We start from the raw sequence: 25514 nt of genomic DNA, 5'->3' as shown, positions 1-25514 counted from the left end.
CCATTTAATCTACATAAAAAACAAGAAACACTCATTCATTGTGTGACTTTTTATGTTGTGATGTTACACTATCGTTTCAGATAAGGGTGAAGGTTTGGTATAATTAAAACGTTTAATATCAAAGCAAGTATTTGCACCTGTCCAAAATCAAGAATCTGATGTTAAGTAGTGGTCGTTTGTTGATGTAGTTCATAAGTGTTTCTCGTTTCTCGTATTTTTCTATATAGACATGACCTTTGGTTTTCCCATTTGAATACTGTTAGATTATAACATTGTTCTTAGTACATACTAACATCTCATAGCGATATTTGTCGGTTGTCTTTATCTATACACCCTCCATTATATTGATTTTATATTTACATTGTATTATTGATCAAACATGTTAACTATGTTTACAATATGTCTTTTTATTTTGTGATGTAAGACTATTGTCTCAGATCAGGGTGAAGGTTTGTACCTTTTAAAACGTTCAACCCCCTGCATTTGTTTGCACCTGTCCTTAGTTATCAATCTGATGTTCAGTAGTTGTCGTTTGTTGTTGTGATCATAAGTGTTCTCGTTTAACGTTCTTTATACAGATTAGACCGTTGGTTTTCTCGTTTGTATGGTTCTACACTAGCCATTTATGGGGCTGTTTATATCTTGCTGTTAGGTGTGAGCCAAGGCTCCGTGATGGCGACCTTACTAAGACCTATAATTGTTTACTTCTACAAATTGTGACTTGGATATAGAGTTGTCTTAATAGCACTCATATCACACCTTTCTATATACAAATACAATATCTTAAGTATGTATATTTAGTCTTTACACACATATAGAAAATACCTTTTGGACAATTACAGTATTCTAATAGATATGAGAATATGTGCTATGAGTACAAATGCGAATGGATTCGAGTGTCACTGATGAGTCTTTTGTAGACGAAACGCGCGTCTGGCGTATATACGAAATTTAGTCCTGGTATTTATGATGAGTTTATTCTCATATCAAAGTCACATATTGAAAAAAAAAGACCATTCCAACTGGACACGTACAGTTCTAAATACTATTGTATAGCCTTTACAAGCAAAAAGAAAAGAGTGAAACACAGTTTAAAAGCGCGCATGTACAGTAAACACAATACCATAGACCTCGAAATGCCTTATCACTGCTGTGTTTTCGTTTTGACATGACTGATACATTATGCCGATTCACCCTAATGTTTTTGTTTAGTAATGGTGTCAATTACGACTGATAAATACGCCTATTCATTTCTATCCTTTTTAGTATTAGCGTTATTCATATCTGATGAATACGTCTATTTATTCATTCGCATGATTTAAGTAGTGGCATTACCTATGACTGATGCCTACGCCTATTTACTTTATTTTTTTTTAGTAATGGCGTTATTTATGGATGAGTAATGCGCCTATTCATTAAAATGCTTTTAAGTAGTGGTGTTACTTATGCTTGATAAATACGCTCATTGTCTTCTATGCGTTAAGGAATGGCGGTGCTTATGCCTGATGAATAAGCTTATTAAAAGTAATGTTTTTTTTAGTTTTTGCGTTATTTAAACCTACACTGATTACGCCAAATAACTTATAGTACTTTTAGTGGTGGCGTTACTTATGCACGGATAATATGCTTACTCACTTTTAAGCGTTTTAGTATTGGTGTTACTGATGCCCGATGGAAACGCCTTTTTTCCGCTATGATTTTAGTATTGATGTTCAAAAATATGAGGGGTGAAAGATACCAGAGGGACATTTAAACTCATGGATTAAAAAAAAACTGACAACGTCTTGGCTAAAGAAGAAAAAAAAGAAATGTACACAAAAAACAAAATAGAAAAAATAAGACTTCTTATTCCCCCCCACACACACACACACCTACACACACAAACACACATACACACACACACACACATAATTTAGAGCAATCCCAGGAGCTCTAGAAGGATGAGCAGATCCTCCTCTAAATGTGTTATCTGTCGTGTAGCTCATGTTAGTACAAACCCGGTCATAAGTTTAATTCGGTAGGTCACATTCGTGAAAAGGGAAGCGCTTATAGTAACGATATAAGGAATATATACGCTATCATCTGTGAAACGGATATTCTATAGGTTCACCGAAATCGTTATGGCGTCGATCACTTCTATACTTTCAGTATTGACGTTAATAATGTATAACTGCTATGATTTTAGTATTGAATTTACTTAGGTCTGGTGGTTACTCAAGTCGCTTTTCTGCTTTTAGTATAGCTGTTACTTAAGCGTGATGGATACGCCTTTTTGTCTGCTATGATTTAGTATTGATGTTACTCAAGCCTGGTAGATACGCTTTTGTCTGTTAGATTTAGAAATGATGTTACTTTAGCCCGATGTATACGTTTATTCACTGCTATGAATTAGTATTGATGTAACTTCTGACTGATGGATACGTTTATTCACTGTTATGGTTTTATTATTGATTTTACCTAATTAAGACTGCACCAAGTCAAAAATATGTCACTTGTTCATTCGTTTGATGTTTTCTTAGTTTTTATTTTTTTTTTTTCATTTGATGAATGGATACCAATTGACATATTTCTGACTTGGTGCAGTTATGACTATCCTTTTTGAATTTTCCTCGGAGTTCAGTAGTTTTGTAATTTTACTTTTTATGTCTGTTAACTTAACGTCGAATCACTGGAATGTTTTTAGTACTGATGTTACTTGTGCATGATGCATACGTCTATTCACTGATATGTTTAGTGGATTGATGGTAGTTATGCCTGATGTATACGCCTACATGCATTGAATGCTATGATTTTTGTTTAAATATGCTTATGATGGTATAATACTTAACCCGTAACGGTAGGGATTGTGATTGATATTCATATGATGAAGACATAATCTTTCAATCAGTTCAATTGGGGTCTGGAGCTGTCATGTCAGAAACTGTTTCTAGTCTTTTGTTATTTATGTATTATTGTCATTTTGCTTATTTTCTTTTGCTACTTGGACTACTATTAAACTGAGTTTAACTGTGAGTATTGTGCGTTGTTTTTTTACATTGGCTAGAAGTATAGGGGGAGGGAGATATTAAAAATCTATTTAGCCATACCGCATTATTGCGCCTGTCCCAAGTCAGGAGCCTCTTGGCTTTGTAAGTCCTGTATTAATTAATTGTTTTTTATTGACGTTACTTGTACCTGATTAATATACTCCTACTCACTACTACTCTTTTATTATTGAGGTTACGTATGCTTGTGAATATACTACGCATAGTGACTGCTTTCCTTTAGTATGGACTTTGCTAATGTTTGTGGGATGAGTTTATCCAATAGCATAGTATTAGCATCACTCATAAAATTTCTTTTATTAGGATTTAAACACATGCTTCTGAAACATAGTGGTAACACTGTCATCTCTATACCATGAGACCGCTCTGCCAACAAGGCTATTAGTGACAACTTCGTCTGCTCTGTACACAGCGCATGGACTAAGCTATTAGTGGCAACACCGTCTGCTTTATACCCAGTGCACAGGACCCCTCCTACACCTTACACTACGGTATATTGAAATTAAGCACGCGTTAAATGAGAAGAGGTGATCTTGTGTTTTCATACAATACAATGATTGTCTTTAGGTTTCTTGATGGAATCAACTTAAGAGGCGCAACACTTATCCATTATTACACTTTTATTGTAAGATCGTTTCGACGAGATCAGAAACGAATTGAATAGTTTGAAATGTTAAAAACACATATGATATGTATAAATATATTTTAATTTAAACACACACAAAAGAATTATAAATGCAACAAGGGTCTGTCAGTCGCCAACACTTAGATTTGAACGTTTCTGAAATATGAATTTACTTATCTCTATAAAAAATAAGAAGTACTAAAATGTTCATTCCGGCAAAAATATTTTCAAGATACAATAAAAGGATGGTTCGCAGAAAAGCCCAATTTCTACTTACCTTATCAAATATCAAATCACTTTTTTGAAGAACAACATGAAAGTCAATCTCAACGGTTTGTTCTAGGTCTAACTGTGTGATTGTGACGTCATATATCACGTTCATAGATTCGTCAACAGTACCACATGACTGGAAAATATTTAAGAGTATTATGTAGCATACTGAAAAGAAGTATAAGTTATTGTGGTTATTTTCTTGCCTATAAGTTTTTGTTCGTAATAGTTTTCTTTTATCTCTACGTTTTGTTTTTTCGTTTCTCCTTTTAAAGTGTATATACTCAAAAATTATTTTAAAAGTAACCTATTTCTAATTGCCAATCGCCAAAAAAGCAGGATAAGACAAACAAAAAAAACGTTAAAGAAACTCACACCAAATCTACTCATGTCTCTGTACCTGTGTGGTTACTTTTTTCTTTGTCCCTATGTGTTGTGCTTGAATTATAGATTTTGTATGTAAGACACAGCTCCAAATGATCACACTCGGGGTGGGGGAGGGAGCATCAAGAATCCAGATAGTGCTTAAATTAAAGAGTTTTCATGTATGACACAGTTCTCATTGCTCACAGGGGTCGGGCGGTGGTGCAGCAGCAGATAGTGCTTAAATTATAGACTTTTCATGTATGACACAGTTCTCATTGCTCACAGGGGTCGGGCGGTGGTGCAGCAGCAGATAGTGCTTAAATTATAGACTTTTCATGTATGACACAGTTCTCATTGCTCACAGGGGTCGGGCGGTGGTGCAGCAGCAGATAGTGCTTAAATTGTAGACTTTTCATGTATGACACAGTTCTCATTGCTCACAGGGGTCGGGCGGTGGTGCAGCAGCAGATAGTGCTTAAATTATAGAATTTTCATGTATGACAGAGTTCCGAACGCTCACACTCTTAGGACAGAAGAAGACCAGATAGAAGTAAAAATAAACAATGATAACGTTAGAGACAGGATTTGCAATAGTTGCATGGGAAGACACATGAACTTTTATCAACTTTGATTATAGCAGAAGATTTTGAAAGATGACATAAAAATCTTATTGATATGATTCGATGCCATTTACGACTTCATCCAGGTTTTTCTCTTGAAGACGAAGTAAAGCAATACAATTTTGTTCATTTGCTTATTTTTTATCAGAAGAGCTAAGGTGATTATAAAATTGAGAATGGAAATGGGGAATGTGTCAAAGAGACAACAACCCGCCCAAATAAAAAAACAACAGCAGAGGGTCACCAACAGGTCTTCAATGTAGCGAGAAATTCCCGCACCCGGAGGCGTCCTTCAGCTGGCCCCTAAACAAATATATACTAGTCCAGTGATAATGAACGCCATACTAATTTCCAAATTGTACACAAGAAACTAAAATTAAAATAATACAAGACTAACAAAGGCCAGAGGCTCCTGACTTGGGACAGGCGCAAAAATGCGGCGGGGTTAAACATGTTTGTGAGATCTCAACCCTCCCCCTATACCTCTAACCAATGTAGTAAAGTAAACGCATAACAATACGCACATTAAAATTCAGTTCAAGAGAAATCCGAGTCTGATGTCAGAAGATGTAACCAAAGAAAATAAACAAAATGACAATAATACATAAATAACAACAGACTACTAGCAGTTAACTGACATGCCAGCTCCAGACTTCAACTAAATTCTAAATTGTATTCTAAATTACTGCATTGTGTTCTCTACATAATCTCTCAACACATTATTATAAATTCAGATTACACGCTGACGTAGAATGTCTATATAGAGAAATATAACTAATATAGAATAATAGTAATTACTATTTCACCAAACGTTGTTTTCTTTTCTGTTTTTTTCTGTGAAATATGGCTTTCTCCATCAAGCATCTTATCAATCTTTCTCTCATCAACCTCCCATGTTATTTTATCGCTTGTAGATTTAGCCTGAAACAGAAAACATCTTTAATATATATTAAAGGTACCAGACTTATAATTAAATGTGCCAGACGCGCGATTCGTCTACATAAGACCCATCAGTGACGCTCAGATCAAAATAGTTAAAATGCGATATGAAATGCAATGAGTATCCATCAAACTGTAATCATATGACACAAAGAAAAGAATGCTAAGTCATGTCTTTTTTACTGTCTGTGGCGCTAACATACTATGTTACAGGTTGATATAGAAAATATTGAATGCTTGACCAATCTTCAAATAAATCTGTTTTGTTCAGAACGGACTTGAAATAGACATACAGGAACGCTACTAATTAAGGAAGATCTATTAACAATTAGGGATTTTTGATAGAATACAAATCAGGAATAATTAGCAAAAGCTTTTTTTTAATTTTCTTAAAAGATGCACGGTGTCATCCAATACAAAATACAATAATAACAACAGAAATAAAATACAGAGGTAATGAAAACAAACATGTACAGAGACATTTAGTTGGGACAAAAGTTCCAACAAATACACAGAGACAAGTTTAAAGGTAATAACACATTTAGAGAAACAACATAACACATTTAGTGAGACAAAGATTACAACACAAAAACATTGAATGACAAAAAAAAAGAAGGTAAACACACTGATACAGAGACAAAAATAACATATTAAGTTGGACAAATATTGCAACACATAGGGACAGAGAGAAGGGTACAACACAGGTACAGATACATGCATAAAATATCAAGTTGGACAAATAGTACAACACATACATAGGGACAGAGAGAAAGGTAACCACACATATATCCCATGCGCTTTCTTTAGTTTTCTATGTTGTGTCATGTGTACTATTGTTTGTCTGTTTGTCTTTTTCATGTTTAGCCATGGCGTTGTCAGTTTATTTTAGATTTATGAGTTTGACTGTCCCTTTGGTATCTTTCGTCCCTCTTTTATGTCTTAATATTGTTATATTATCCAAACCTACAAGAAGATTAACGTGACATGCGCATTCATCCCCTCATATTGATATAATACCAAGACCTTCGTGGATTATACAGGCATACTAACATGTCATGTGCACGTATATCTTAATATTGACACAAAACTGGAACCTGTGTTGATGCTTAAGGAATGAAACATGACACACAAACTAATACTTTAGTATTGATATCCAATCCGAGCCGTGAACTATACTGATAGCATACCTGAACTTGTGTTGATACTACGGGAAAACAAATTCTGACAACAGCTGTAGCCAACGGACTTGGACCCATGTTGTACACGTGATACGTGTGGACTAATGTAATGCTTGAGACCGCTGACAGTGTTACTTGTTCTGGATCTGAAATACTAGATAATACAAATAAACATAAGTTGACGTTTTTCTTCATTATTGACATATTAACATCTTACCATGTTGTATCAAGACTACACAAATAAGTTCATAAGGCTTTCAATCGTCGTATATATACATACCATTTGAATAAATCTATTATTTAACTAACAAGAACCTCCAGGAATTTGCAATCAAAGCTAAAATCCACAACTAAAAGTTAACGTTAAATGAAAAAAAAGATACTTGAAACATTCTGTTAAACTTGAAATATCAAAATCACGATGTGTATGATGATGACCTTGACTTTCGACGACTACATTAGGACAAACACTGACAATGTTCTTAATTTTGAATAAACATAGCAATACGATGCACACACCATATGTATATCCTTGCCCTTGGACCGCCATATCAACATGCTTAAGGGTAGGACAAACACTGGCAATGTTTGTTTTTTTTTACTTTTAACAAAAACAGCATTACGGTATAGGGTACAGTAAAATATTGATATTTAAGTCTAAGATACATGATATTTCTACTATTGTTATTGGCTCTGAACTAGCTACCAGAATATTGTCTTGTTTATGTTGTTATACATTAGGCTGTTAGTTTTTTTATTGTTGAAGACCGTATAATTGCTGACATTTATTTCATTTGAACTTTGGTGGATAGTTGTCTTTGTGACAAGGTGAAGACACTAACTGACAATAATCTTGCCGACAGACACACATCAAGTTGCAAGATTATGTACTTGCCTTTAGGCAGACACAACATTATGTGGCAGGGTGGAGACACTAACTGACAATAATCTTACCGACAGACACACATCATGTTGCAAGATTATGTTCTTGCTTTTAGAAAGATATAACATCATGTTGCATGGTAACGACTTCTCACCGATAATGTATTTACCTTTAGACAGAGTAAACATCATGTTGCACGGTAACGACACTAAATGACAATGGGCTTGCCTTAAGACAGACGGCATTATGGTTCCGGGTAAAACCTCATTTAGTTTGATAAAATGAAAAAAAGAAAGTGTTATGTATGATGCATGGTGTTTAAGTTGGTTGATTTTTGTGCGTGAGTATTTTTTTGTTTGTTTTTGTAATGGACATTCTATATTTAATCCAATCTGAGCTTTCATTCAAAGTGTAATGAAATAATCACCCTGTTAGTTGGATTTCTGATATATATTGTATCGGCACTTCTAGTCGACGATTGTTGTCAGACCAATCAAGATCGGAACTTGTTGAGGATACATTCACAGCATATACAACACTCTTGGTTGCATGATACACATCGATGTTTTGGTCGGTTAATCGATGTTTAGAAACATTATATCGTAGGTTGAATAATCCCACTTGTTGTTGAAATAAACTCTTATCAAGGTCACAGTAGACAACAGAAACATTCATTGGATCTATACAAGTTCCTAACTCGGTTCCTTGATTCTGCGGTTGATAAAAACCAAGATATTCCGTGTTGTTTGATGCTAAGATAATAAACCTTGTCCCATGAGATTGATCGTCGGAGTTAGTTACTTTCAATTGTATGTCTATTTCAACTGTTTTCCCAAAAATGATAACGTTTGGTCTTGAAGTAAGTGTTAGCTTTAAATTTGGATAGCATGTGCCATTACAACCGGATTCAAACATCGCCTGTTAGATAAATAGATAGATAGATACTTCATTTTATATACAACTCGTCTAAATATCAACCATATATCCATAAAACTAAGTATTAAATTAACATAAGTAGTTCATAAAATTAAAAAGTTTTTAGGAGTACGATCTTATTGTTATTGTTATGTTCTTTTTCTAGTTGGTTATCTGGTTAGGATTACGGTTAACCCTTAACCTCGTCAGGTTCCGTAAAGACAATTTAGCGATATCCTGGGGTAAAGTGGGGTACCAAGTAGAAGGTGAGGTATAATCGTCGTAATGTTCCGTAAAGACAATTTAGCGATATCCTGGGGTAGATATCGGTACCAAGTAGAAGGTGAAGTATAATCCTCGTCAGGTTCCGTAAAGACAATTTAGCGATATCCTGGGGTAGATATCGGTACCAAGTAGAAGATGAAGTATAATCCTCGTCATGTTCCGTAAAGACAACTTAGCGATATCCTGGGGTAGATATCGGTACCAAGTAGAAGGTGAAGTATAATCCTCGTCAGGTTCCGTAAAGACAACTTAGCGATATCCTGGGGTAGATATCGGTACAAAGTAGAAGGTGAAGTATAATCCTCGTCAGGTTCCGTAAAGACAATTTAGCGATATCCTGGGGTAGATATCGGTACAAAGTAGAAGGTGAAGAATAATCCTCGTCAGGTTCCGTAAAGACAATTTATAGATATTATTGGGTACAGTGAGGTACCAAGTAGAAGGTGAAGTATAATCCTCGTCATGTTCCGTAAAGACAACTTAGCGATATCCTGGGGTAGATATCGGTACCAAGTAGAAGGTGAAGTATAATCCTCGTCAGGTTCCGTAAAGACAATTTATAGATATTATTGGGTACAGTGAGGTACCAAGTAGAAGGTGAAGTAAAATCCTCGTCAGGTTCCGTAAAGACAATTTATAGATATTATTGGGTACAGTGAGGTACCAAGTAGAAGGTGAAGTATAATCCTCGTCAGGTTCCGTAAAGACAATTTATAGATATTATTGGGTACAGTGAGGTACCAAGTAGAAGGTGAAGTATAATCCTCGTCAGGTTCCGTAAAGACAATTTATAGATATTATTGGGTACAGTGAGGTACCAAGTAGAAGGTGAAGTAAAATCCTCGTCAGGTTCCGTAAAGACAATTTATAGATATTATTGGGTACAGTGAGGTACCAAGTAGAAGGTGAAGTATAATCCTAGTCAGGTTCCGTAAAGACAATTTAGCGATATCCTGGGGTAGATATCGGTACCAAGTAGAAGATGAAGTATAATCCTCGTCATGTTCCGTAAAGACAACTTAGCGATATCCTGGGGTAGATATCGGTACCAAGTAGAAGGTGAAGTATAATCCTCGTCAGGTTCCGTAAAGACAATTTAGCGATATCCTGGGGTAGATATCGGTACCAAGTAGAAGATGAAGTATAATCCTCGTCATGTTCCGTAAAGACAACTTAGCGATATCTTGGGGTAGATATCGGTACCAAGTAGAAGGTGAAGTATAATCCTCGTCATGTTTCGTAAAGACAACTTAGCGATATCCTGGGGTAGATATCGGTACCAAGTAGAAGGTGAAGTATAATCCTCGTCATGTTCCGTAAAGACAACTTAGCGATATCCTGGGGTAGATATCGGTACAAAGTAGAAGGTGAAGTATAATCCTCGTCAGGTTCCGTAAAGACAATTTAGCAATATCCTGGGGTAGATATCGGTACAAAGTAGAAGGTGAAGTATAATCCTCGTCAGGTTCCGTAAAGACAATTTATAGATATTATTGGGTACAGTGAGGTACCAAGTAGAAGGTGAAGTATAATCCTCGTCATGTTCCGTAAAGACAACTTAGCGATATCCTGGGGTAGATATCGGTACCAAGTAGAAGGTGAAGTATAATCCTCGTCAGGTTCCGTAAAGACAATTTATAGATATTATTGGGTACAGTGAGGTACCAAGTAGAAGGTGAAGTAAAATCCTCGTCAGGTTCCGTAAAGATAATTTATAGATATTATTGGGTACAGTGAGGTACCAAGTAGAAGGTGAAGTATAATCCTCGTCAGGTTCCGTAAAGACAATTTATAGATATTATTGGGTACAGTGAGGTACCAAGTAGAAGGTGAAGTATAATCCTCGTCAGGTTCCGTAAAGACAATTTATAGATATTATTGGGTACAGTGAGGGACCAAGTAGAAGGTGAAGTAAAATCCTCGTCAGGTTCCGTAAAGACAATTTATAGATATTATTGGGTACAGTGAGGTACCAAGTAGAAGGTGAAGTATAATCCTCGTCAGGTTCCGTAAAGACAATTTATAGATATTATTGGGTACAGTGAGGTACCAAGTAGAAGGTGAAGTATAATCCTCGTCAGGTTCCGTAAAGACAATTTATAGATATTATTGGGTACAGTGAGGTACCAAGTAGAAGGTGAAGTATAATCCTCGTCAGGTTCCGTAAAGACAATTTAGCGATATCCTGGGGTAGATATCGGTACCAAGTAGAAGATGAAGTATAATCCTCGTCAGGTTCCGTAAAGACAATTTATAGATATTATTGGGTACAGTGAGGTACCAAGTAGAAGGTGAAGTATAATCCTCGTCAGGTTCCGTAAAGACAATTTAGCGATATCCTGGGGTAGATATCGGTACCAAGTAGAAGATGAAGTATAATCCTCGTCATGTTCCGTAAAGACAACTTAGCGATATCCTGGGGTAGATATCGGTACCAAGTAGAAGGTGAAGTATAATCCTCGTCAGGTTCCGTAAAGACAATTTATAGATATTATTGGGTACAGTGAGGTACCAAGTAGAAGGTGAAGTATAATCATTGTTATGTTCCATCCAGACACTATAGCGATATCAAAGGGGTACAGTAGGTATCAAATAGAAGGTGGGGTATTATCCCTGTCAGGTTCCGTATAGAAAATTTATAGATATCCTGAAGTACAGTGGGATATTAAGTAGAAGGTGAAGAATAATCCTTGTCAGGTTCCTTAAAGACAATTTAGTGATATCATGGGTATACATGGGTACAAAGTAAAAGTTGAGGTATAATAATTGTTAGGTTCCATTTAGACATGTTATGATACTTAGGAGTACAGTAGGGTACCAAGTAGACGGTGATGTAAAATCCTTGTCAGGTTCCGTAAAGAATAAACTCATCATAGATACCAGGTGGAATAAAGTACGAAGTTGAAGAGCATTAAGGACCAAAATTCCTAAAAGTTTTGCCAAATATAGCTAAGGTAATCTATGTCTAAATGAAAACATTTAGCGATATCCTGGGTATACAGTGGGGTAATAAGGAGAAGGTGAGGAATAATCCTTAGCAGGTTCTATCAAGACAATTGAGTGATATCCTGGGTAAACAGTGGGGTATCAAGTATAAGGTGAGGAATAATCCTTGTCAGGTTCTATAAAGACAATTTAGCGATATCCTGGGTATACAGTGGGGTATCAAGGAGAAGGTGAGGAATAATCTTTGTCAGGTTCCGTTAAGACAATTTAATGATATCTTGGGGAATATATGGGTACTAAGTAGAAGGTGATTTACAATTCTCGTCAGGTTCCGTAAAGAAAAGAGTACGCGATATCCTTAGGTGTATATGGTAACCAAGTAGAATTTGAAGTATACATGTAGGTACAGTTGGGTACGAAGTAGAAAATGATGTACAATCCTCTTCAGGTTACGTAAAGACAATTAAGCGATATTCTGCGGTATAGAGGTTACCATGAAAAAGGTTAGGTATTATATGCTCGTCAGGTTCCGTAAAGACAACTTAAAGATATCCTGGGTTAAACGTAGGATATTAAGTAGAAGGTGGGGTATATAAAAAAAAAAGATGTGGTATGATTGCCAATGAGACAACTGTCCACAAGAGACCAATATGACACAGAGATCAACAACTATAGGTCACCGTACGGCCTTTTACAATGATCAAAGCCCATACCGCATAGTCAGCTATAAAAGGCCCCGATAAGACAATGTAAAACAATTTAAACGAGAAAACTAACGGCCCTATTTATAAAAACAAAATGAACGAAAAACAGATATGTAACACATAAACAAACGACCGCCACTGAATTAAAGGCTCCTGACTTTGGACAGGCACATACTTAAATAATGTGGCGGAGTTAAACATGTTAGCGGGATCCCAACCCTCCCCCTACCCTGGGACAGTGGTATAACAGTACAAAATAAGAACGAACTATAAAAATCGGTTGAAAAAAGCTTAACTCATTAGATGGACAAAAATACAAATGAACGTAGCCGGGTACTTATACATCCCGACACAAAAAGACACAATGAACAGATCTGAGAGTTCTCGCAGTTATCTGACAGCTAGTTCAAAGCCACTAACAACTTATAAAAAAATCATGCATTTAAGACTAAACTATAAATCCGTACACATCCAACATCCAATGGATTTAGTGTAAAGACGTCATAAACAGTCAGAGAAAAACATGACCTGGTGCAATACAAAGTTACAGGTTTCGACAGATTGTAGATCCATGAATATTAATATGTATATAACATAGAAGTAATATTTATTTAGCTTTTAATTTACTGATAACAAAATCAATATTTATACCAATAAAAACAATATTCAATGATCTTATTACAGTGTTGAATAGGATCATTGACTATTGACAAGGATTATACCTTTTATTACAGTGTTGAATAGGCTTGTCCTGAATATGCATGAAATATTTGCCACTGGACGTTAAGCAACCAACAATCAATCACTCAATGTTGAAAAGGTAACCTTTTAGAATAAGTTTATTTAAAGATGCGACAAGTTTACATGGATCATTTCTAAATTTACGGGCACGATTAACAACATTTCCGTAAAATTGAGGAAGTGCTATCCCGTTTGATATAAGTTTTCTACAGGTACAACCAAACTTCAAAACCAAACCTTTATATATATGGAAGAATTAGTTAAGGTTTTAAGTAATTTATGGTTACGATATCCTTGGTTTAACAATTTACCAGTAATACATAGATTGCGTTCGTTAAAATCAAAAACGTCACAACAGACTCGGGCATAGCGAACGAGTTGTGAAATATAAACACCGCAAGATGGTGCCAAAGGAACATCACCATCTAAAATGGAAAATTAACAATAGGGAACGAAAAATCGTCTGTTTTGTCGTAAATTTTAGTGTGGAGTTTCCCGTTTAAAACCGAAATATCTAAATCCAGGAAAGGACAGTTTTCTCCTCGTCCTACTCGTCGTCAGGTTCCACAAAGACAATTTAGCGATATCCTAAAGTATATATGGGTATTAAGTAGAAGTTAAAGTATAGTCCTTGTCAGGTTCCGTTAAGATAATTCAGCGATAACCTGGGTATACAGTGGGGTATCAAGTAGAAGGTGAAATACAATCCTCGTCAGGTTCCGTAAAGACAATTAAGCGATATCCTGGGTATGCAATGAGGTATCAAGAAGAAGGTGAGGAATAATCCTTGTCAGATTCCGTAAAGACAATTTAGCGATATTCTAGGTATACAGTGGGGTATTAAGTAGAAGGTGAAATATAATCCTCGTCAGGTTCCATAAAGACATTTTAGCGATATCCTGGGGTTAGGTGGGATATTACACTAAGAAGAAGGTGAGGTATACACCTTTTCAGGGTCCATAAAGACAATTAGCGATATCCTTGGGAAGAGTGCGGTTTCAGGAATAAGGTGAAGTATAATCCTTGTCAGGTGCCATGCCATGCATTTTAATGTGCGTATTGTTATGTGTTTACTTTTCTACATTGGCTGGAGGTATAGGGGGAGAGTTGAGATCTCATAAACATGTTTAACCCCGCCAAAATTTTGATCGTGTCCCAAGTTAGGAGCCTCTTGCCTTTGTTAGTCTTGTATAAGTATTAATTTTAGTTTCTTGTGTATAATTCGATGTTTTGTATGACACCCATTATCACTGTACTAGTATACATATTTTTTTAGGGGCCAGCTGAAGGACACCTACGGGTGCGGGAGTTTCTCGCTATATAAAAGACCCATTCGTGGCCTTCGGCTGTTATCTGCTCTTGGTCGGGTTGTCGCTTTGACACATTCCCCATTTCCTTTCTCAATTTTATTCAAGGTTTAGAATATTTGTATTAAGATATCGCCCTATCAGGTTCTGTGCAGACCATGGCCTTGTCAGGTGCCATGTCATGCATTCAAGGTTTAGAATACTTGTATTAAGATATCACTTTATCAGGTATTAAGATATCGCCCTATCAGGTTCTGTGTATTAAGATACCGCCCTATCAGTTTCTTTGCAGCAAGGTTTAGAATACTTGTTTTAAGATATAGCCCTATCAGGTTATGTGCAGACCATGGCCAGTTATAGACCAAAAATAGTCCAATTAAAACTTTTGTAACGTATAAACATAGTAAGCGGTGTGATACTGGATCCAAAATGTTTAATTTACAAAATAGTAAATTTTAGCCATAAAGTGACATCAATGAATTAAACTCGTAGGCGGATCCAGGATGGGTGGGCCTGGAGCACCCTGTCGTGGAAAACATTTAGTTGATTATATAGGAAATCACTGAAGTCTATCAGCGGGCCCCCCTTACAAAATGTTCTGGATCCGCCACTAAAACTATATACAACTGCTAGTTGCGTTCTATAATGAATTATATATTACTATTCTTCTTCAAATATATACAACTGGTGCACAATTGTACCATTATAAAGTTGTCCTTGGTTGAAGATTACTGCAAACTGAGTTCTCAGCTTTTGCATAAAAAGGTATATTTCCAAACATAAGTTTAAAATAGCGAATGAAATTTATGAAATAAATCTGTATCGTGAACATTTGTTCATGACCTTTATCAAACTATTTTAGTGTAGAATCTAACAATAACTAACAAATACTTTCTGTATATAATCTAACAATTACTAACCAATACTTTCTGTATATAATCTAACAATAACTAATAAAAACTTTCTGTATATAATCTAACAATCACTAACCAATACTTTTTGTGTTGTTGGCTTGTTGTTCAGGATAGGTTTTAGTTTTCCAGGTGGCTGATTCTCGCTAAGGCTAAATGACGCTTCCACGTATAGCTTATCTGTAAGTGTTTCTAGAAACTGCCTAGTAACAATCTGAAGAATAGTTTCAAACAAGTTAAAATTGCACATTACAAATCTGGATAATTGATAAACAGAAAAACATGGAATACGAATGCACCTCGAAGGATAATAAAAACAATATATCATTTCCAAGCTTTAATCAAAATACCATCTTCTTTTGGATTCATCAATATACCAGATCATTTTGAAGATATTTTTTAAGCACTCGCGTTTAGATACTCTAGAAATCCCATATATTTCTGTACCTTTTTTGTAAAAATATTTCATACCTTGAGAACCCTTAACAGCTTTTTTTTTTGGTCATTAATCTACCGGTTAAGATACCATCGATCTATATATTGATTCCTTTTGAAACAATTAATATATACTTGCTGCTTTTGGATTTAGATAATGCTATTACATGCGATCATTTTCCTATGTAATCGTCACTAAACCTCAAACAACATGAGATTAACTTTCGGAAGTCGCTCCAAAACCTTCGAACGACATGGAGATAATTTGAGAATTCCACACCACATCTGAAAACTATATTTAATAATCATATCAGGTAGTGAGCACCAATACCTTCAAACTACCTGAAATGATCGTGTTATGCAGTCGGCATAAAAACCTCAAAACTACATCAAGATCGTTTTATGTCGTGATCAGCAGAAATTTCCTAACTTATGTGAAGATCATCGTCTTTAGTCGGTACCGAACCTCCAAACCTCTAAACTACATGACTATCATTTTATGTTGTCGCAAACAAACCTTCCCAACGTAAAACAGATTGTATTATCAAGTCCACATCGATGAGGATTATTTTATGTAGTCGACACAAAATATTCCACTAAGATGAGGATTATTTTATGTAGTCAATACAAAACATTCCACTAAGATGAGGATCATTTTATGTAGTCGATACAAAACATTCCACTAAGATGAGGATCATTTTATGTAGTCGACACAAAACATTCCACTAAGATGAGGATTATTTTATGTAGTCAATACAAAACATTCCACCAAGATGAGGATCATTTTATGTAGTCGATACAAAACATTCCACTAAGATGAGGATCATTTTATGTAGTCGACACAAAACATTCCACTAAGATGAGGATCATTTTATGTAGTCAATACAAAACATTCCACTAAGATTAGGATAATTTTATGTAGTCGACACAATAGTTATAAAAAGTACCAGGATTGTAATTTAGTACGCCAGACGCGCGTTTCGGCTACATAAGACTCGTCAGTGACGCTTATATCAAAATAGTTATAAAGCCAAACAAGTACAAAGTTGAAGAGCATTGAGGATCCAAAACATTACACTAAGATGATGATCATTTTCTGTGGTCGACACAAAACATTCAACTAAGATGAGGATCATTCGTCCATGCAGGTCATGGTATGCATTCGTGAACAAATCTCTCAACAACATTAGGGTAATTTAGGTAGTCGGCATCAAAAACTTCCGACAGTTGTCTACATATATGTTTCACAGTTTTTTAGATTAGTATTATTAAACTAAGGAAGACTAATATGGTATGATACGGATTATGTTCTTCTGATGTATTTAACGATGAAATTATACTAAAAAGTAAAATCCATAAAATACTGAACTGCGAGAAAATCTCGAAAAGTTTCTAATCAAATGGTAAAATCAACAGCTCAAACTAATCAAACGAATGGATAACAAATCGCAAAAATTCCGAACCGTGAGTAAAATTCAAAACGAAAAGTCCCTTATCAAATTGCCAAATCGGTATTTTTGTGATTTCACTTTTTGTGAGACATGGCAAACTACATTTTCTTTGAATATGAACTATATTCAATTTCTATCAATGCATTACCGGAACAACAATGTCAACTGATGAACATGATTCCCCGCCTTTACTTATCATCACATCATATTGGCTGAATGTATCCTTATGGTATGTGTTGTTATCGAATACTGCAACTCTACTTGGTACCGTCTTTTTTCTGTTAGTGTCTATATTTATTGTGTAGGAAACAGCTGTAACATAGCAATGAGCAATAGGGGTTTCAATAAGTTGCTTTTTTCACGAAACTAAATGACGTGGAAGTGAGCAACTATAGTAACTGTATTGCCTTCAAATATGAGCAAAATTGATACCAATACAAATAAGATAGTTATAAAAGGCCTAACAAACACATGTGTAATTAAAAAAGTCTCAATTAGAAAAAAAAACCTAACAGCCTGGTTTATGTACAAAAAAATGAACGCAAGAAAAAAAAAGACATCAACAAAGAATAAATATCATGTTACAGTATGAGCAATTTACTAAAACTTTGAATAAGAAATGTGACGATCTTGTGCAAAAGGTAAATATCATTAACAACTAGAGGTCCAACATGTACTTATTACTTTGCAACAGTGTAGCGGAATCCTTAAACGCTGTTCTGATGTCATATTTCATTATTATACCACATCTCTTTGTTGATATCAAGAAGAAAACTTAACATTGAAATAGGAAATTAAAAGTAACTGATCATGACCATAAGACTACATCTGCCGTTTGGAATTTTCGTCGCTAAAGAGAAAAAATTACCACGAGAGATAACATTTTCTTCGATTCTTAATTGCTGAACAGAAGAAATTGAAATAGTCATGGTCCAGTTCATGTTTTGCTCCGAGTTTTTTGTTTGTATGGAGTAACATTCACTGTCTCGATCTGGGTATTTTAATATTTTGTGAATAAGGTTTATTATGCGGTCATTAAATAAAAAGATCGATAGTGTGTATCAATGGCTTTTTTTAAATACATATTTTTAATTATTGTACACGTTATAAGTGAATTTATTGTAATTTGTACAAAGTCAAAATACAAATTATAATTTGTAAAAATGTTTTGCACAAATGATAATTTGTACAAAAAGATAACTTGTTCACAATATATTAAATACTTCCCTTGTAAAAATAAAAGGTTATGCGCGTACTATCGATTTCATTATGTAGGTTACATCCCAGTTAACGTAGTTAATCTCATCGACTAAATTTGGGAGCTACTCCAATTAAAACTTCGAAGTTTTGAAGTTCAATGCAGATATTTTAAGCATATACACCTTTCCCGATTTATATGAGTCACTGAACCTCAATACTTACATATATTCTCTGAAATTCCTAGCCCAGTATAGTTGAAACATATATTCAGTCTAGCGCATGGATTGAAGTTATCATTGTGGCAGTGAAGCCCAGAAGAATTTAATGGTATTGACAAAGGAGTAATGTTCATTTGACACGTCAGATCTATAATGGCCCTTGTCCGCAATATCAAAACTGTATCTGACAGATATGAACCGACAGCAAAATCTGTAATATGTATTTCATGAAATTATATGGTTGAATAAGTTAAATCATGCAACTTGTAAAGATAGAAACAATTTGTTAGTAAATTTAAACTAGAGGCTCCAAGGAGCCTGTCTCGCTGACCTGATATTTTTTGTTTACTGCATTTAACTTCTATGTTCTATATTTAGCCATGTTGGATGGCAGGCGGAGTCATCGGACACATTTTTATATTAAATACCCGAATGATGATTATGGCAAAGTTTGGTCAAATGTGTCTCAGTAGTTTCAGAGAAGAAGATTGTCAAAAATTTACCAAAAATTGTTAAAAGTTTACTTTAAAGGGAAATAACTCCATTAGAATTCAATTGACAATTTTGGTCATGTTTACTAATTTGTAGATCTTATTTGCTGAACATTATTGCTTGTTTAAATGTTATCTTTAAAATAATATTCAGGATAATAACCAATAACTGCAAAATGTCCTTAATATTACTAATTCAGGGGCAGCAATCCCTATAGGTTGTCTGATTCATCTGAACATTTTAGGCTAGATGAATCTCTACCTTATGAACAGTTTTACCTGTTTTACGTTTGCTTTAAATGTTTCAGTTTCAGAGATATAAGCCAAAAAAACTGCGTTGTACTCCTGTGTTCTATTTTAACCATGTCAGCTATATTTGTTGGCAAGCGGGGTCATCAGACACATTTTTTAATCTACATACCTTTATGATGATTGTGGTCAAGTTTGATTAAATTTGTTTAAGCAGTTTCAAAGCAGAAGATTTTTATAAACCATTACAAACAATTTACGCAAAACTGTAAAAACAATGACTATAATATAAAAGGTCAATAGCTCCTTAAGGGGTCAATTGACTTATTTGTATATCTTACTTTGGTGGACATTATTGCTGTTTACAGTTTATCTGTTTCTATGTTACATGTATAATCATATTTCAATATCAATTTGTTCTTAACTATAATAGCTATTACCTGTATATAGATATAGGAAGATGTGCTATGAGTGCCAATGAGACAACTCTCCATCCAAATAACAATTTATTAAAGAAAACATTTTTGGTATATACATATATCAACACTGATTATTCTTAACTATAGCGGTTGTTACCTGTTAATCATTTTTCAATCCTTATTTATTCGTAACTCTTATTATCATTACTTGTATGTACATAAACCAATTCTATGTATATTCAAGAAGACATAATTATATCTAAATGTATTCAGAAGACAAAATGAAAATTGCAGTATATCCTTTTTCAATTCTTGATTTTTTTTAAGTCAAATAAAAAATAACCTGCATATCCGTTGTGGTCAATATCAAATGAGGTAGAAATAAACCATCCGAACGATAATAGATTTTTTCCAACCTCCTCAGATCGTATTTCCTGTGTGAAGATAAGACTCGTAGGTCCACCATTATAGATGTAAACTGAACCTCTAAGATCACGCTGATATGGGGCACCGACTGCAATATCTGAATCAATCAGAATTTGACATAATTACACACATGTACAGATATATAATACAATTGTGTAATTTTCAAATACTTCATTTCACATCAAATAAGAAAAACTCGCTACAATAATGTTACTGGCGCTTCCATGCCTTTTGGCAATCTCCAGGCGACTATGTCATTAAAAACACTAAGATGTCACTGGTAACGACGTTGTAATTGTCACAAGGATATGTTTTCTTTAATGACAATGTTTATCTTACCTCCTATACATTCTTAGGAATATGATTGGTTAAAAACGTCCGCGTGGAGACCGGGTATATTTCATATTAGGTTAGTAGTGAGGCGAGGCCTATTTCATACACAGTGTTCTGGTGTTACGTCTCTTCATTTTCTATATTTGGTAAGAAGGGAGGCGGGGCTTGTTTCATACACGGTTAGTAGGTGTGACGTCCCTTTATAAAATCAAAACGTTACTGAGAAAAAATCTTGAAAGTTTCAACAGACAAAGAAATTGATGATTAAGATGGAAATAAAATCATAAAACACATTTAAACCTGACAGGTTGTTATTGTTGGCATCTATTTTTGTAGGATCAATGGAAGTGGTTTCGGTATGCTAACAGTATTGAAGACTTGCTCGTTTTGATAGGTCACTAGTTAAAATTTCACACGTTAAGATAGTCGGTAAGATAGATTCGTTACATAGTGTGCTAGTAACGTAATACGGTATATATGGGTAAGTAAATAACATATGGGGATTCGAGCTTCTCTCTCACCCCATATAATAGACATTTCCCGCGGCACGCAGTAAAGCGTGAATTTATTGTCTTCTCGGTAAGGTATTTCCGAGGCGTATGAATTTTTGGCGCCAAAAATTGTAGTGGTAAATAGATAGTTATATGAGTATCACTTCTAGCATTGCGTTCGTACTGTGAACATCAATTTTTTTCTGAGTGCCAGTTTCTCATAATGGACCCCATGGACATTGAAACTAACGTGAAAAGGATAGTTGGAGAAGAAATTCAAAGGTCTCAAAATGATTTTTTAAGCAAGTTAGATGAGATATTCACATCAAGATTGCAGGCATTCGGCAACCAACAAAAAGAGCGTTCGGAGGCGTAGATGTGTAAACTTCAAAGTGACATTTTAACGGCAGATACATACAAATTCCAGAAAAAGAGCTGTGAAGACCAGTTCAAGTTCAACAAGAAGATGAACGCGACACTCAAGGAAGCAGAATCTTGTTTGGATTCTTCAGATGACAAGTCCGCTCACGCTAAACAGAGAATTAGTGAAGGTATAGAACTTTTAGCTTATCGTCAAAAACTAGTTAAAATGGCTGATTCATGTGAGCATGGTTGGAGAGTAGTTCAAGAATACACTTCAAACCCGCTGGCCGATGATTCAGAAGACGACAGGAAGATCATGAGGGCAACATCGCGTGCAGAGAGAAAGGAGAAGGTAGAAAAATCCAGAAAGAAGCGTTCAACTCTATATTCTAGACCTTCAACTTCAGCTGATAATGGTAACAACAGTGGTGGCGCTAAGTCAGCTAGGAGGCCAGGAGTGTGTTATACCTGTTATAAACCAGGCCATTGGCAGTTTGAATGCCCAGAAAAGAATAAGAAGTTAAGTACACATGGCAATTTATTGTCATATAATGATGCTTATAGAAATAGTAATTCTTTAAGTTTTTTCATTGATGAAAGTTTAACATTGGAAACAGCTCATTTAAAGAAAGCTCACTTACTAGACTCCGGCAATGATAGTATTTGTTTACTCAACCGTGAGGAATGTGTAGATCAATTGTCTAGACATTTAAATACACCCACTAAATTGAGCAGTCCCGTAGGTAAACTCAGCCTAGATTAGTGTTTGATTGCAGGCACATTAACAGTTGCATACACCAATTTAAATTTAAATTTGAAGATGCATCGGTGGCAAGAGAATTATTTGAAAAGGGTGATTATCTATTGAGATATGATTTGAAAAATGCATATCATCATATTGAAATAAGAGAGGAGCACAAGCAATATTTAGGTTTCAGTTGGGTTATTGACGGAGTTGCTAACTGTTTTGTTTTCAATGTTCTTCCTTTTGGTATTGCAAGTGCAGGACATATTTTTACAAAAGTGTTGAAAGAGGTGGTTAAGTAATGGAGAAAACAGGGATTATTGATAATTATGTATCTTGATGATGGTTTGGGTTGAGCTAGTGATTTAGTTTCTTCTAAAAGAGCTAGTGATTATATCAGACAGAGTTTGTCTGATTTTGGTTTTCTTATAGCTGAGGATAAATGTATTTGGTATCCACAACAAAAATTGATTTGGATAGGTTTAGTGTGGGATATGTATTTGGGCAAAATTCAGATTACTCAAGAGCGAGTGGATAGGTTGTTTTTAAGTATTGTAAAAATTCTTGACGGTGTCAGTAAAGGGAAAATTTTATACAGAGCAAAACTGGTTGCTTGTATTGTTGGACAAATTATTTCAATGCAAGTTGTTTTTGGAAGTCTGGTAAGATTAAGGACAAGGGAATTATACCAGTGTATAGTTCTTAGAGCCAGTTGGAAGTCACTGGTTGCTTTGACAGCTCGAGCGGTTGGTGAGCGTAGATTTTGGTCAAATTCAGTAAATGATCTGAATGAGATGGGTGTGAATCTGCATGAGTCAGATTTGTAAGATCTTAAGGCTTATACGGATGCCTCAGATATTGGTTTTGGGGGATTTGTAGTCCCTGCTATTGATAGCAATAGTACTGAGTCGGTCTGTGACTCTAGCGATGTTCAGATGAACAGTAGTCTGATAACGCCCAGAAATAGTTTGCACACTGTAGTGGGTAGTTGGGCAGATCATGAGAGGATCAAGAGTTCTACATGGCGTGAACTCGAGGCAGTCAATAGAACAGTTAAAAGTTCTCTGCACTTGCTTAAAAACCAGACATTACAAATAAATACAGATAATAAAAATGTTACTAGCATAGTAAAAAACGGGAGTAGGAAAACAGACCTTCAGGTTTAGCATGTGAATTGCACACATTATGCTTTGAAAATAGTTGTAAAATTACAACACAATGGATACCTAGAGACCAAAATAAAGTGGCAGACAATCTGAGTAGATACTCTGATTGTGATGACTGGGGTATCAGTACTGACGTTTTTAATAGCTTAGATAATATATGGGGTATTCATACAGTGGACAGATTTGCCATAGACTATAACACTAAATGTACAAGATTTAATTCAAAATGTTGGTGTAATTGTACAGAAGCAGTAGATGCTTTTAAACAAAATTGGAAAGACGAAAACAATTGGGTCGTCCCACTGCCTAATTTGGCTTGTAAAGTTATTAGAACATTTTTGGAAGACGAAGCAAACGGTACTTTGATAGTTCCTTTTTGGAAATCTGCACCTTATTGGGTGTTATTGTGTGAATCAAACGGAAATTTCAAAAGTTTTATAAACAACAAAAAATTCTTGACAGAAGAGAATTCTGTTATTACAGGGAGAGGTAATAATGGTTTATTTGGGAAACAAGGAACATTAACGATGCTTGCATTTAAGATAAGATTTGATTGATGTGTTTTTATTTTTGGAACAGGTTTAAACATCGAGCAGTTTGTGCACGAAGTCGTGTGGAGGACAGTGGAATTGAAGAGGGACATTCGTTACATAATTTAGTGAGGAGTTTATCTACACGGTTACTAGATGCCAGAAGTGAAAGTACTGATAAAAAATATTATTACGGTTTTATGAAATGGAACAGATTTTGTATAGAACATAGTTTGCTTTCTTTGCCAGCTGCTCCAATTCATATAGCTTGATATTTGTACATTTATTAGATAATGGTGGTACATTTAGTACTGTTAACTCTGCTTTTTACTCCGTTAAGTGGGCTCACGAAATTTGTGGTCAGTTAGATCCAACTAGCAACACATTTGTGAAAAATTTACTCGAGTCTGCTAAGCGAACCGCAAATAACCCTGTCAATAAGAAAGATCCAGTGTCTAAAGATATTTTAATTGATTTATGTAGAATGTATCAATATTCCAATGATTTAACAGTTGTACGAGATCTTGTCATGATTTTGTTAAGTTTTAGTGCTTTTCTACGTTTTAGTGAATTGAGCCAATTGAAATGCAATGATGTCACTATTAAAGAAGGTTATTTGGTATTTAAAATTAGGAAGAGTAAGACCAACCAGTAAAGAGCTGGAGATGGGGTGTTGGTATCCAAGCGGCAGTCTTTAGCTTGTCCTTATTCTATGTTCTTAAGATATCTTGGTTTGGCGAATATTGAAATATCCACAGACATGTATTTATTTCGTCCTTTGTATAGATCTAAAGATAAATGTGGTTTGATTAAGGTTAATAGGCCTATAAGTTATACTACTGCAAGAGAATGTATGATAAAGCGTTTGAAAATGATCGCCCCAGAGCTTAATCTCGGTTTACCTTCTTTACGGTCAGGAGGTGCCACTTCGGCAGCTAATGCAGGTGTTAATGACAGGTGTTGAAAAAGACACGGAAGGTGGAAGAGTGATTCAAGTAAGGATGGTTATGTAGCCGATTCTGTTGCTAACCGATTACAAGTTTCAGAGCATTTGGGTTTATACATTGTCATTGTGTTCAAATTTTTTGTCCGCTGTTTAGCTGTCAATTATTTGAAGTTTGTTTCGTACATTACTGTGATTAAACAATTTGACAGTTTTTTCTTTATACTCTATCTTTGTAGTTCCATATACGCAGCGAGCTAGTCAACAAACTTATATTTGTAGTTTAGTTATTTTTCTTAGATACTAAGGTACATGAGTAA

General features: G+C 35.1%; 1 protein-coding gene across 3 annotated transcripts in view; it reads right to left on the bottom strand.

Annotated features, from left to right (window-relative positions):
- Positions 1-25514, bottom strand: part of LOC143065524 (integrin alpha-4-like) — a 69364-nt gene that overhangs the window by 18232 nt on the left and 25618 nt on the right. For 2 of the 3 annotated variants that reach the window (XM_076239149.1, XM_076239151.1), the window contains 8 exons: positions 20541-20720; positions 19043-19249; positions 17769-17932; positions 15814-15948; positions 8353-8843; positions 7052-7196; positions 5724-5846; positions 3947-4075 (listed from right to left, as the gene is read on the bottom strand). In XM_076239149.1, coding sequence (XP_076095264.1) covers positions 3947-4075; positions 5724-5846; positions 7052-7196; positions 8353-8843; positions 15814-15948; positions 17769-17932; positions 19043-19249; positions 20541-20720 — 1574 coding nt within the window. Of the gene's footprint in view, positions 1-3946; positions 4108-5723; positions 5847-7051; positions 7197-8352; positions 8844-15813; positions 15949-17768; positions 17933-19042; positions 19250-20540; positions 20721-25514 lie in introns of those variants that run through there. The other variant, XM_076239152.1, reaches the window with a different exon arrangement.

This window comes from Mytilus galloprovincialis, chromosome 2 (genome assembly GCF_965363235.1).
Source record: "Mytilus galloprovincialis chromosome 2, xbMytGall1.hap1.1, whole genome shotgun sequence".
NCBI classification, from domain to species: domain Eukaryota; kingdom Metazoa; phylum Mollusca; class Bivalvia; order Mytilida; family Mytilidae; genus Mytilus; species Mytilus galloprovincialis.
Note: the sequence above shows the minus strand (reverse complement) of the source record. Positions and strands in the feature narration are given on the sequence as shown.